The sequence below is a fragment of the Squalius cephalus genome (assembly GCF_949319135.1).
Source record: "Squalius cephalus genome assembly, chromosome: 8".
In the NCBI taxonomy this organism is placed as follows: Eukaryota; Metazoa; Chordata; class Actinopteri; order Cypriniformes; family Leuciscidae; genus Squalius; species Squalius cephalus.
In genome coordinates, this window is record NC_137129.1 from 17209593 (window position 1) to 17224858 (window position 15266).

General features: G+C 37.6%; 1 protein-coding gene across 1 annotated transcript in view; it reads left to right on the top strand.

The window, feature by feature from the left end:
• Window positions 1-15266, top strand: part of arid1ab (AT-rich interactive domain 1Ab) — a 90736-nt gene that overhangs the window by 25534 nt on the left and 49936 nt on the right. Inside the window, exon 2 of the mRNA XM_079878708.1 lies at window positions 9392-9604. Coding sequence (XP_079734834.1) covers window positions 9392-9604 — 213 coding nt within the window. The remainder of the gene's footprint in view (window positions 1-9391; window positions 9605-15266) is intronic.

Consider the following 15266-nt stretch of genomic DNA (forward strand, 5'->3'; position numbering starts at 1 on the left):
AAATAGATTTCTTTTCTTTTCTTTTTTTCAAAACATGTTTTAACTTTATTTTGTTTTGCTTTTCCCTTCTGGGATTTGATCTGGATTTCACCCTTGGGGTTAAAGTGCAATCAGAAACAACAAGCCAAAAGACAAAATGGCAGGCCCTGCCTTTGTAACCAGTGAAAATGAAACATAACATAACATAAAATGGGTAAAAAAAAAAAAAAAAAAACTTACATCACAATAAGTGTATTGTGATTGTCAAAACATTTGGTAACTAAACAGGTTAAAAATAACATCTCAAATTAAACTACACATTTGAGTTAATCGATAAAACCGATTTATCGCCCAGCCCTACTAATGGCTAATGATAGGCATTATTTAGTCGCCCAGAGTGAAAATTTAGTTGCATATGTGAGTGATTTACTTGCATTGTACCGGGCCAGTAGAAAAATCACAGCGTTAAACCCTGAAATATTTCTTGTTTCACCAAAAAAACTTTATAACCCATTGTTAAATCACTGTTCATTGTTTTATCAGTCTTTGTTCTATATCATTTATGTGTGCTATTGCTTTTAATTTGTTGTTTTATTACTGACTGTTTACTGTGGTATTGGAATTGTCTAAAAATGTATCTAAAATTGTGATGTCATAACCTTATTTTTTAGAATACAGGGTCAAACACAAGTGGGCCAGTGAAAATTTTCCTTCAGCACGTTTAAATACATAAAAATGTAATAAATATATAAAAGCATCCACATTCTGTGTGAACCTAGCAATAGTGTGGAACCTAGCACGTTACATACAAGTTTCAAGGAAGCCGTTTTGGAGATGACCGGATCCTTTACACTACTTAAGAGTAGAAATCTTGTTTCCACGTGCATGTCCAGCGCTAACTGTTCCACACTTGCGCTACTGGGTAAACCTACACTTGAGTGATGTCATTTGTATTAGTGTGTGTTGGTGTTTTGGCACAGCGATAGTCCTTTGCTGTAGGCTTGGACTGTTTGTTCGTGTGGAGGATTAAATTAGCAGCAGTTGTTTATCATCCGTACCCAATCCATCTGTCTGGCTCAGTAGAGCCGGCGCTATCTGTGCTATCATACTTCACTCCAACGCCCGACCTCTCAAACACACACACAAAGCGGTCCACACCCCCTTCCCTAACAGACAGTGAGACATTCCAACCGGTGTAACCTCCTCTGCCAAGAGTGCTTGGCTTTCCTCTATGCAGATTAGCCATGTGCTAATTGCAGTTATTTATTTTTTTTCCCCTGCCTTTTTGGGTAGAGAGTGAGAGAGGAAGGAAATCAGCCATGGACGAGCGATTGATTGGTGGAAGAGGGTGAGAGAGATGAACCGAATAGCACACAAGTATCTCTGAGCTGTAACATTATTTTAACAGAGAAGAGATGTCATGTCCAATCACTTAAGAGATTTACAGACCCTAATGACAATATTTGAATGTGTTTGAAGTCATCATGGAATCAAAATTAGGCTAACTTGCATTCAAAAATTTTAGATCAACAAGTTAATAAATTAATTCAACAAGGATACGCATTAAATTGATGTACTGTAAAGTGAAGTGACTATAAAGACTATAAATGTTTTGTAAATTATTTGTTTTTTTGAAATGTGCAAATACAATTTTCTTATTATTTTTCATCTAGTTAATTGCTGATAAGGAATTCCTTCCCTGCATTTATTTCTCCTTAAATATCCTGTTTTAAATGACTGTGGTTTCATTTGATTTAATTTCGCAATGTTTCATTTCGATTTCTGTATGGTTTTGTTTTTAGGAACAGCCAGGGGTGTTTCAAGATAGAATCCCATGACTGGCTCCTTGTTATTGTTGCTATGAACTAGTATCATTCATTAAAAAAAGTGAAAGGGGATACTCTCGCCCTCAGTGAGTAATGCTGCAGTGGGAAATCCTTGAATTCCCCTCAGGGATCAATAAAGTATGTCTTGTCTATTTAAAAATGAGACTGCGAGATATGGTGCTGCTTATCTTTGACCTTGCCTGAGGATGAATTAAAAGCACTTCATTTCTGAACAACTGTTATTCTCTCTCGCCGTCACATCCCACCCTCATTCCCGCACTTAAGGGAGCCCTGGGGTAATTCAAATACATAATGCTGTGTGAAAGCAACCTCAGCGTTTTTAGACTGCATGCAGGTATGTGCTCACAACTACATGTTTACCACGGTCTTAGACAGAAAGAGGATTTAGATATCTTTTGACCTGCTGTCTTTATTTGTGAGCCATTCCCTAAAGGCAACATCCAAAAATGAATTTGTTCTTTTTCACTGGATATGTACTTATTTAAAGTTCTCCTGTGGTGGAAATCAAGGTTTTAATGTTGTTTATATGTCTAAGGGGTGTTTTTAATATGCTTTGACAAACCATGTGTAAATTCATAAGTCAACACCATTGCGGAGTATTTTCTTCTTAAAACTCCAGTGAACCAAAGATGGCGTCAAAAACGCGGTTTGAAATCGTGTCAACGTGTGATCATCAACAAGTGGATCTCTGAGCTGGTGTGAGTGAGTGGAGGTGGGACTACTTTACATATTCATAGAACCGCAAGGCACGGGTGTAGTTACATTCAAGCTATTTTAAGGCATAAAAAAAATTCAAGGAAAAACGCTTAAATATGAGTTTAAGGGATACAATTATTGACTACAGGAGGACTTTAATGATGAGGCATTAAATCTTGCATATTCTAACCATGTAAAATCCCAAGAATACAAATGAAGATGGCAACTTAGGTCAGAAATTTGTCAGAAATTTACTCAGATCTTTGTTCAGATATAATTCTTCTCCTTTATCGACTTCCAATTATCCTTTTGGTCAAGGGCCTCATTGATCTCAACCTTGTCTGGACTGCTTCATCACGGCATGTAGATGCCATCTTCCATTCTTATACAAGTAAACATGGCTGTACCGTCAACAATTAACTCAACACTATCTCCATTCTGGACTAGTGGGCTACAAAACTACATCTCTCCCATTAATCAACTTGAGCAGACACTAGAAGCATCCGCTGCGGCCCATCACTCGTCCATCTGAAATAACATTTATTTTTTTCTTGCGCATATTGACAGAAGAAAAAGTGCCCAGATTTACTTCAGCTTCTGGAGGAGCAGTGCCGATTAAAGATTTGCTGTGGTCACAGCTGTTACCACTTCAACTGTCCTGCCTTGTCTCTCTGTGCCTTTACTGGTCCTAGTGATTTTTGAGAAGTAGCCTATAGTCCAAAACAAAGAATAGCTGAATTTATAAAAATGACCCTGTTCAAAGGTTTATGTACCCTTAATTCTTAATACTGTGTGTCTTAACCTGGATGATCCTGGATTTTTGTTTTGTGATGGTTGTTCTTGAGTCCCTTGTTTGTCCTGAGCAGTTAGGTTGCCCAAAGTTCTTTAGAAAAATCCTTCAGGTCCTGACAATTCTTCAGTTTTCCAGCATCTTTTGCATATTTGAACCCTTTCCAGCAGTGATTGTATGATTTTGAGATCCATCTTTTCACACTGAGGACAATTGAGGGACTCAAACACAACTATTAAAAAAGTTCAAATATTCACTGATGCTCCAGAAGGAAACACGATGCATTAAGAGGAGTCTGACAACAGCCAGTATGCTCCACACGGAGATCTGATCTCACATCATCGAGTCCACCTGGGATTACATGAAGAAACAGAAAAAACTGAGATGGACTAAATCCAGAAGAACTAGGGTAATGTTTTCAAGATGCTTGAAGAAACATTCCTGCAAAGCTACAGTACTGTTTAAAAATGCTGTAAAGTGAGGATGCTTTCAAAAAAATATATAATGTCATAAATGGATTTTATTTATCAATTAACTTTCTATTAACTAAATCAAATCAATATTTGAGTGACCATCCTTTGCGTATAAAGCAGTTTTTGTCCAGGTATGCTTGCAGGTTTTTCAGGTAGCTTTGCAAGGAAGGTTTCTTCAAGTGTCTTGGAGCCATTGCCCACAGTTCTGGATTTAGTCTGTTTTTTTCTGTTTCTTCATGTAATCCCAGATGGACTCGATGATGATGAGGTCAGATCTCCGTGTGGAGCATATCGCTTTTGTCAGACTCTTTGTGCATACAGAGGTCTCACTGGATTATTGTAATTATATTACAATTAATAGCAAAATAAATGTTTGGAAATGTAAACTGATACTGACTTGGGATGAATCACGATTTTCGAATATCCGATTAGTTGATTTAATTGTAGAATATCAAATAAGTTGTGCGATTATTGTAAAAAAAAATAATTAAAAATCCCTGTGTTTTCGGTGCTAATGCGGTGGTGACACGTTCATTTAACCAGAGGGTGACGCTAATAACGAACATAAAAACTGTCAATCACCTATCAGACAACAGAGGAAGAACACATTAGTCTAACACCAGAGCATGTGATCAGAGTGGTAATATTTCCTCCAGAGCGGAGAGCGCCTTTCTGAAGATTACGCTCCGCTCGCTCAGTCCTGCCCGAGCAAAATAATCGTTTCATGGTGGGAATGGAGCACTGAGCACCGCTCGCTCAACCCAGAATGTCCTAATTACTGGCTAAAGTTTTTTCTAGTCGTTTAGTAGTTGTTCATTTAAGCCATTAGTCTAATCGCATATATATATATATATATATATATATATATATATATATATATATATATATATATATATATATATATATATATATATATATATATATATATATATATATATATATATATATATATATATATATATATACTGGAGAGAGAATACTAAACCATAATGAGCGTTTATGTAATAACTATATCTAGCCTATTCCGCACTCAAGCGCACGCATAAAGCTTGCCACAAAGAACCGGCAAAAGCAATGACTGTGAATGTGTCAAATATAGCAAGGAGACATTTTAATTGTTTAGTTAATAAACTAGTGTTTTCTGTATCAGTGTCGGACTCGGCTGAAAAGATGAAGTTGACGATGCTGACTCGCAATCTTCGCAGTATTATTATATATATAATTTTTTTTTTTTTTTTTTCTCATGTGAGGCAAGTAGCCTATACGCTGAGTTTGTTAATTTATGAGACGAGCTCCAGTTCACGTGCAAAGTGATCACGCTGGCGCCTCCATGTCCTGATTATATTGTCTGCTATATTTGCTTATTTATTAAATCCAGGCAATTGGTTGATGAAACATTGATTTAAAATTAAGATACAATTTATACAAAACAAAATTCACTTTAAATAAAGGCTTTCTACTAAACAAAACTTAATGAAGTGGTCAAAATTATGTCTGACCCACTCCAAATGTCTCCCGATATAGTGCACATCTTAAGATCTTACTCATGCCGTTCAGTTTTCATATAATCAACATAGATGAAACAAAAAAAATAACATTATATTATTTCAACATAAATATGAAACTAAATAAGTTTTCTTTAATTTATACAACACTTAGGCTGTAGTAGGCCTACTGTATTGGAGCAGGATTTGAGTGAACGCCATTTTACTGGTGAGTATATGGGGGAGGGGTGCGATGTATCTTTTTTTAAAAAAATTCATTTTTTTTTCCCGAATATTAATCGAATAATTCCCAGCGATCTTCGAATTTTTTTGCTTGAAATGCCCATCCCTAATACTGACACACTACAGCAAAATATATAAATAACTGGCTTAAAACCATTTTTTTTGTGAAGATACTAACAGGCCTAAGACTTTTGTACAGTACTAGGCTTGCTACAATAGTCACTTGGCCACCATGCCCATCCTGTTGGTTACATCACTTGCCCACCATGGCACCGCCACCCACCATCTATTTTATTTATTTATTTATTTTTAAATATAAAATCATGAAGTTCATTTAGAGAACAGACACCATTAAACTGAAAGTGTCTGCTTAATAAAGAGTGAGACGAACGAGAATCGCAGCACAGATCAGCAGCAGGAGTCAGATATCATTTATCACGAGAGTGAGGTACTGACTGACAAGGTGACAGCGGAATATTTGGTGACAATGCGAAATGTAAAAGCATAACAGAGCGAGCATTTTCAGTTCATTCCTATAGAAAAATGCTTGGTCTTTTCTGCTCGCCCGTGGACACGTGCGGCCGTGCGCATTTCAGTTTTGCTGTCAAATTAGCGCCAATTGTAGGGACGTCACCACTTTTGAATAAGAAACAATCAAGACTATAAAACTCGTCAACTCCGCAAATCACAACAAGCATATCAGTGAGAAGAACACTCGTTCAAATAGCGCACACACTCAAACCTGACTGCACATCACATTTTTGACTTTATTGATTAGCTTTATTCGTAATGCAATGGACCGGTCAACGGGACATAAATTAATCCTTAAAGGATGGGAATTTATGGGACATTTGCACAAAAAGAATATAACTTACCGTAGCCTATTTTATGTCGCTCCGGAGTCGCATATCAGTCAAAAAATGCGCCACAAAACATATATAGCCTAAGTCGCACTGGACTAAGTCGCATTTTTTTTAGAAATTTATTTCACAAAAAAAAAAAAATTGTTACCAACAGTTCTCCGTTACGGACGTGAGCACTCTAAAGCGGCACTAAACGAATGTTTTAAAACTTTCACAGAGACCTCAAACTGAAAGCACAAAGCCTGTCTTTAAATTTAATTTCATTTTGTATTAATTGTATCTTAATTTTAATCGATGTTTCATCAACCAATTGTCTGGATTTATTAAATAAGATAATCAGGACACGGAGGCGCTGGCGAACCTGGAGCTCGTCTCATAAATGAACCGAAACTCAGCGTAGGGCTATAAGGTAGCCTATTGCCTCACAGACCTGAGACATATAGATAGCTTTAAATGTCTACTTTTAAGCAGAACAATTCAAAACGAAAGAAAACAGACTTGCGCTGCTTATGTAATTCGTATGAAATGTGCATTTCTCTCCAGCGCTGCGAAGATCGCGAGTTGTCAACTTCATCTGTCTAGCCGACACTGACATAAAAAATAACTGTTTTATTAGTGAATAATTAAAATGTCTCCTGCTATATTTTACATATTTGCCTGTTCCTTACAAAACACTGACAGTGGGGTTTTTGACTTTTTTTTTTTTTTTTGAGCAGCTGCGGACAAATTCTTTCGACACACAATATTACGTAACACTCTGCGCTTATGTTTTAAAAACATAATTTAACATATAAATAACTTTAAATAGCCCACTTAAAGTGGTTATTACAAATAAATGACTAAATGCTGAAAATTAATAAATTTTAAGTCTAGGCCTACTTGTTTAGAATATATCAGAGGATGTTTTAAGAGCGAATGAATTTGCGCTGTTTTGAAATAGTTTGTGTGTGGGCACTGTAGTTTTTTTTTATGAGGCTACAGACTATCTACTGAAGATTTAGGCCTAAATAACTGATCTCCCGGTAATATAGTGTCCTACTCTCCCCCTCATCATGATGATGTATTTGCAGCTGTTTCTATAGAAAAATGCTGTGTCACTCGCACAAGTGCGCCCAAATATTTTTTCACGTTCGCACGCCGAAATATTTACTCGCATGTGCGAGTGAAATGGGCGCACTGTAGAGCCCTGTCCAGTAAAGAAAGCATTTGAATTCGCCACAGAAGTAATAACATCGCTGTGAGATCTAGTGAGAAGCATTAAAATTTCTCCATTATTAACCGTATATCTCTTTTTAGATCAAAGTGTGGACTTAAAGCCTATAACTAGTTAATTCATTGCACAATGTTTCTCCTGGTTTCCACATCAGCGTATCGGCAACATTCACCACGGAAGTTTGGCAGGACTAGCAAAATGATTTCAAGTAGGCCTACGTCACGCATCTTTTTCCAGCACTTCAAAACTCAAATATTATCCTGTTTAAATGTTATTTTGAATGTAATGACCAAAACATTATTTGTGTTCAAAGATTACCCCCATTTATAAAACTAAATGTTTCAAGATGTAGGAAAAAAATAGTTTTTTAAAAGGAAATTTCTGTGGCATTTCTTTATTTTTGCCGTATCAAAAACGTACCGAACTGTGACACCACTGTGTCGTACTGAACCATGAATTTTGTGAATTGTTACACCCCTAATTTATTTATTTATTTATTTATTTTGTGTGTATATTATGTTTGTATGTTTGTGTCTCATGTTTCATTTACCTCACTGTCATCAGTGAGCTTCTGTCAGGCAAACGTCGGCATTAATTTGCTTGGTTCAGCATGTTGAATCGGCATCGGGTCATCAGTGAGAGAGTTTGCTCTGATTCAGTTTAGCGAGTCCGTGCACGAGAATAAAAGCAAAAGTGATGAAAGACTGCACAGACAGAAGGCAGTTCTAATTTTACGTAATCTTGCCTGAGCATTCCAAAATTTAAATAGTTTCATAACGAGCTGCCTGGAATTTAGAAAGTAATTGATAATTAAAATGGCAAGCAAGTGCTGGTTTGTTTACTTTTTTTAATATCTACAGTCCTAGTTTCGGTTTCCCTTTTTGATTGATGAATATGATACCTGCTGCAGGCGTGAGAACGCACATGCTAGTTGGCCGTTTTATTTTGTTTCTGCAGTGTGTTCAAGCATTGTTTTGTTTTTAGGCCCAGCCGGCTTTCGTTGCCACCAGTTCTTTGACGTAGGCTTGTCACATCCTTAACATGAACAATGTGTTTTTGTTCTTTCTGATTCAGATTTTACATTACTATTCAGTTCATTTGAGAACACTTAAAAGCAAATGCTGCCTTTTTACAAGTAGAAAAAAGATGGGCAGTTCATTGCCAATTTCAGTTGATGATCTCAGTTTCTGCCTAGAAGTGGAAGTGTCCCTGTCATATTTCCCTAATTCCCAAGCGCTGTATTCTTGTAGTACCAGAGACTTTATTCTTTATCTCTCTCTGTCCTGTGAGCTTGTGTTCGGATCACCCTTCAGTCATCATACACATTTGTTTCCTCTTGTCTGTTTTCAAAGGGAAGTTCAGTGTTCATCCAGTCTCCAGCCGCTGACACTCAGGATGGCCTGGCAGATAGAACCGCTGCTTTCATTCTCTCATTCATTCCGTGCCAATTTCCCCTCCCTTCATTGGCACTGTTTTTGAAGCGTACAGATCTATTTTTGATTTTGGGTGGTGTCCCTTCGCTATGCTCTAGTTAATACTGTTGTGACATTGTGATTGTTTTCATTCTTAACAGTGGAAACAAGCCTCTCTTGATATTGATCACCATTGACTTCATTTTAACCAGAGATGCTTAAGTGAATGCTTCAGAAAATGAATGATCCAAATGCTTAGCGTGCAGCTGGATCAATCGTTTAAGGAAGCTGAATCGTACCACAATAATTTCACTTCCAGTATGGCACTAGCTGATTTTGAACTGTGCAGGTGAATTATTAGCTCTTACCTATATTCTTTTTCTTTTTTCAGCCTCCCGTCCCCATGGACCAGGTGGGAAAAATTCGAGGGCAACACTACGGTGCTGGAAACCCTTACTCTCAGCAGCAGGGACCTTCCCCTGGCTCCCAACAGGGTCCTCCTTACCCAGGACAAGGTTATGGACCCCAGGGACCCCAGAGATATCCTATGGGCATGCAGGGCCGCACTCCTGGGAGCATGAGCGGAATGCAATACGGACAACAGGTCAGCTTAATGTATTTATGTTGTGGTGTTTTGTGTCGTTTTGATGCATTACATAGCTTTGAGATGTTTTCCTGCCAAGTAAAATAGTCAGTTGTATGGCAACTATAGAACACGGTGCTCAGCGCTACGGATTTTTTATCTGGACCCGCCACGGAAAAGCAATAAATAAAATGCTGACGAACAGGAGAAACACTCTGCAGCAATACAGTCAGAAGGCTTTTCAATCTACAAATCACCATCATTTACCATGGATTTACTGTAGTAACACTAACTGCACCATGGTATTGTGGAGGAAATGTCGGATATTCATATCAAATTTTACTATATTATTAATGTAGACATGTTTTAAATGAGTAATATAATTACTGTATTTTTTGTGATTTTAAGCTATAGCGTTTGTGCATTTATTCTAAATGTATTTAGGCTACTTTCTAAAATATAAAATATGTAATATTAATATTGCAGCCTGCACTGCAAACTGTGCTGAAGATGTCATCAAAGTCAGGCAACACAAACCTGTGTCATGATTTGAAACAATATCAACCACATGTAGAAACTAAGAATTGTTTTTCTATTAAGATATTTATTGTAAGGAAAAAAGACTGGAAAAGTGCAAAGAAAAACGTGAAGTGCTTGTCATGTTCTGACAATAAAGAGTAGGCTAGTTTAAAACCACTATTAATGGTCTGGTTTCTACAGCTTTCACTTAGAAGCAAAAATCTGCTTTTAAACTTGAAAGAAATAAAGATTTGACATGCATCGTGATAATTATCATTATTACATGGCTTGGCTGAATTCCAATGTAGAATGCGGTCTGTTATTTCTTTATAACAGACCGCTGCGGAGTATAACAGACCGTTGCCATGAAAAACAGCGCGTTGCTATGGACGCGGAACGGACTATTTTCTTTGGCGGAAGCAATACAATCGTTTTTAAATCAATAAACTCCTTTTTAAATCAATAATTCGTGTCAAATTATTTATTTATTTTGTAGGTAGCCATGTAATAAGCGGGATAATGTATAGAGAGGCGGTCGTTATAGCGAATAACAAGCCCTTCAGGCTGTCTCGTTCAGCCTGTCGGGCTTGTTATTCGCTATAACAACCGCCTCTCTATAGGCGGATCTTTTGTGATGTCATTGTTTATGTTTGTCGCGTTGCATCATGGGAATCGTGTGGCAAGAAACACCGCTAGATACCTGTAATTTGATTGTTTTGCACGTTTGGAGGAGGATTTAGATAAGAGGATGGTTCACTCTTGTTGTGTGGTCGATTGTGTGGCTCGTTGGGGGCCTGATAAAAAGTTTTCGAATTCCCTCCGAAAAGGATTGCGAAAAACGAAAGAAATGGTTGCGTGCAATTAGGCGATTGAACCTGGACGCTCAGAAGAAAGCCTGGATTCCTGCAGCTAACGTTACTGATCGAGTTTGTGAAGCTCATTTTGTTCATGGTAGGCCTAAGTCTTAGTGACTATGTATTTATAGAAGATTGAATAAAAAAAAAAACTGAGTCAAATCAACCAAGTCATATGTTTTCGCGTTCTGATTCAGGTGTCCCAAACAACCGCGATCCACAGCACCCAGACAACCGTATTTTCCGCACTATAAGGCGCACCTTCAATGAATGGCCTATTTTAGAACTGTTTTCATATATAGGGCGCACCGGATTATAAGGCGCATAGAATAGAAGATACTGCAGTCAAACGTTTGACTGGGTTTGCGTTATGCAGTGGTCACCAACCTTTTCAAGCCTAAGATCACATCCAAAGTCCAAATGTAAACCAAGATCTACCACTTGCAAAAAAAATATGATAAAACAAGTGGCTGAGCTGTAAAACCTTGTTTATACTCGACGCGTCCGCATGAGCGCGAAGGTAATAAAAAAACTAATATCCGTCTGCTCTGGCAGATTCGCAGATGTAGATGCACGACTTTGAGTTTGAATCTGCCCGAGCAGACGGATATTAGTAGTACATCTCATCACACCGGCACCCAGTTTGCGCGTCTAAATCAGTTGTATGGTATGGTGTTCAGTCTAAAACAAAACAGTTGCGTCAAGTATAAATGCCTCGTCTGTTTGGGGAGTTGTGCGCGCAGTCAGCGGAGGCTCGCGCTCCGGTGCCAGGCGAAAGTATAAACAAGGTTTAAGTCAGCGGTTGTTTTACAGACATTAACATAAGGCGCCAGATTCATATATAAGGCGCTCTGGATTATAAGGCGCACGTTTTTTGAAAATATTAAAGGCTTTTAAGTGCGCCTTATAGTGCGGAAAATAAGGGTATGTTCCTCACATCAAAATGGGCTATTCTGGATCGCAAAACTTAAAAGTAAAAGAAAAAGTAAGCTTTAAGCACGATCACTGCTTTCTGTTTGGCCTAAAAGATCGGCCCAACTTTTCGAGAAACAAAATAATCATAGGCCTCCAGACTTTTGAAAGCCTTTAATCTTTCATGAGTGAAGGGTCCAGGGGTTTCTATTAAATAAGAATAAATGTCTCCCCAGCAGATTGGTGGCCAAGACACGGGCGAGTCGGACCAACGTTTTTTTTTTGTCATCCCAGATCTCATATGGGCTTTGAATAACTTCGATTTTGTCACCAATACAAATTTTGACCTTCTCTCCAAACCTCCTCCGGTCTTCAGATGTTAAAGTGCTTATATATTGTGGATTTCGCCCGCTAACTCTCTTGAAAGTGCTCGTCGCGTCTTTACAGCCCGCCATACTGTTTGTTTTGTTGCCACACAACCACTTGCGCATGCGTACAAAGATGTCAACAAAGATCCTCCTATACATTATCCCTTACATATCGACTGATTTGCTCAGGGGGTTGGTAAAGAGACCCTTTCCATCACTCTTCTGCAGCACTTGCTTGTGCATTAATGCCACTACGTCACGTAATATAGACTGCACTTTAAAACAATTACCCCGGTACAGCGATTTAACCTAGGGTGACAAGGAACACAAAATTTTTGTGTAGGGCACCCAAAAGTATGCAGCTAAAATACTCATAATTGCGGGAGCTAATTCACATTCACACGTTTGTCAAATCAGTTTTGACACCATTTTACCTCCATACTGTAGAATTCAGGTGGTTCTGGTCTAACCATTCGGTTTATTAACATGGTGGGCAGACCTTTAAGTCTGCTGCCAAATTTATTTCCAGGGTCTCAGCTTGAACCTGAAGGCTTCTGACAGTCCTAAGACGTTCTTGATCATAGCAGCATGAGCTCATGAGTCTTTTCATCTGCACTTTCAAAGAAGGTTGTTATGAGGTCACAGTGAACCTCGGGTTTGTCACATGGGGATTTCCTTGCACTGCTGTATTTTTGTATGTGGCAGTCTTCAAGTGTCTGCCTTTCTTCATCCTGTTGTCTGTGCACTTGTGCTAGGTGCCCCATTGTGCTTGTGTTGAGTAAGCAGATGCACTGGAGTGCCATCCATTTGTAGACTGGCGTAGAACATGCTCCTCAGGTTGTTTTTTATTAAACCTTCCTGTCAGAGGTGTTTTTCTTCCCCATATTTATATTCCTTTTTTTCCTTGAGAGAGAAAGTGCCCAGCTTGTCACCATCAGGCTTTTGTCACACAGTACATTCACCAGCAAGGTCAAATTTTTTTGTAGGCTGACTGAAAGTAATGAAATTCAAGCATTTCCCTGAAAGCCCATGTATGCCCTGGTCGTTCAAATGGATAAGAGCTCTGTAGAAAACACTGACCTCAGTCTTAGTGAAACCTAAAATGTATTTTTTCTGCCATTGTGAGCCTTTTGAAAAAAAGTGGAATGAGAATACATCTTACAATGCAACTCACATTAACTGCTATTTTGCACAGTTGCTTGCCAAGTTGATTCTCATAATTCAGGGCTCCAGACTGCGACTAAAAATATTAATTTGTGAGTAATATTTTTGCTGAGATCGCCACTGGCGACTATATAAATGTACATGTTATGATTAAAAATGTTGTCTTTTTACTTGCTGTTCTGTGATGAGTAGCCCATCACATCTTTTGTCTTGTTGACGTAGCCTAATAAAATGAGACAACGCGCAGCAAAGTTCCAGTGGAAAAAAAAAACGAGCACCAAAATTCGCTCGGACAGCAAGGATCATCTTTCCGTGTCAGGAACGCGCGTCAAAACTAAAAATATCAGGCTATTTCAAAGAACGTTTGCCAGCATGTGAGAGAGAAAGCGACGGAGATGTAAGTGCAGGAATAAGTACAACAGATAAACATGTCAGATGTGTGGACGCGAACTAATCGTTAACAATTCTAGTTTTTAATTGATACTGAATTGGATTCTTATTCTCAATATCGTTTAATCTTTGCTTTTGTTACTGCCTGAACTTCACATTATTTGTCACGCAGCCATCCATAATCGCAGTAAGATTAGCAGTTTTGCACTTAATTGTCACCTTTTAATGTATTTTAATTTTATAAAAAAATGAACAAACTTTCAGCTCTCAAATTCTGTCAATTTTATCATGAAATACAAGCAATAAATGTAGTTTTGGCGCTGTTTATGTGGCCTGACAGATCGCTCAATCAGCATTTCGACCTTGGAAAGAGCTTGTATAAAACAGCTTGAGAACAATCATGTCACGTAACGTCAAATTTACCCCAGGCTCAGAAAAGCCATTCAATGCTCATACACTTGTTAGTCAGCTAGAAAAATAACTATAGAAAGGGGCATTTTACAATATTTATATTGTATATTGACATAATCCTCATATTGTTACTTAACCTGTTGTCTACATTAGAAAGAATGGAAGGAGCTAAAAATGAAATTCAACAACATCTGTATAATTGCTTATGAAGAGCTGTCTTTCACCAAATTTACCTCTCAGATACTAATGAAGAAAAATAGATTGGGTGTGTGCAAGACATACAATAACGTTTATAGGATGCATTAGGAGGCCGCCAAACTTTAATCATTGGCCAAGTGATGCTGACATTATTATGGTGACTGGCTCAGTTTCTGTGTAAAGAACAATTCTTTGTAACTGTATATGTAGTTCTCAAGTTGGAAAATAAATTCAGTTCCTACTTTAAGTGAATCTTAGTTCCCAGGACATCCACAAGATGGATGAAAACGCTGATGCTGTAACAGATCATGACAAACACATGACATGAATTTAAAAATATATATTTTTTGGTGCTTATTTATTTTGTTCCCTTATATGAGCCAATGACTCTTTAAATTTTTTATTTTTATTTTTATTTTTTTTTTGTCTGGAGCCCTGTAATTATATTTGGATTAATTACATTCAATTATTTTCATGTTATAACCTGTAACTGAGAATGAGTAATGTTATGAAATCATACAGTTTTTTTTTTTTTTTTTTGGGTTTGGCTTTTATTTTTGAATAGTAGTAATAATTTGCTCTAGGGATTATTGTTGTTGTTGTTGTTGTTGTTGTTATTGTTGTTATTATTGTTATTATTGTTATTATTATTTATTATTATTATTATTATTATATTTTCATTGGAAGCTTTAAGTAGCTGGTGAAATGTTTATTTGTAGCAAGTCTGCTGTATTGCAGGTTGCAGGCTGCCCCTGCACAGACTTGTTTGCAGACACACAGTCCACCCTACCACTCATCTGTTTCAGTTTTATTTACGGGTTACGCAGGCTCTAAATTGAGTGTCAGTTGACCCCTCTCACTGAATGT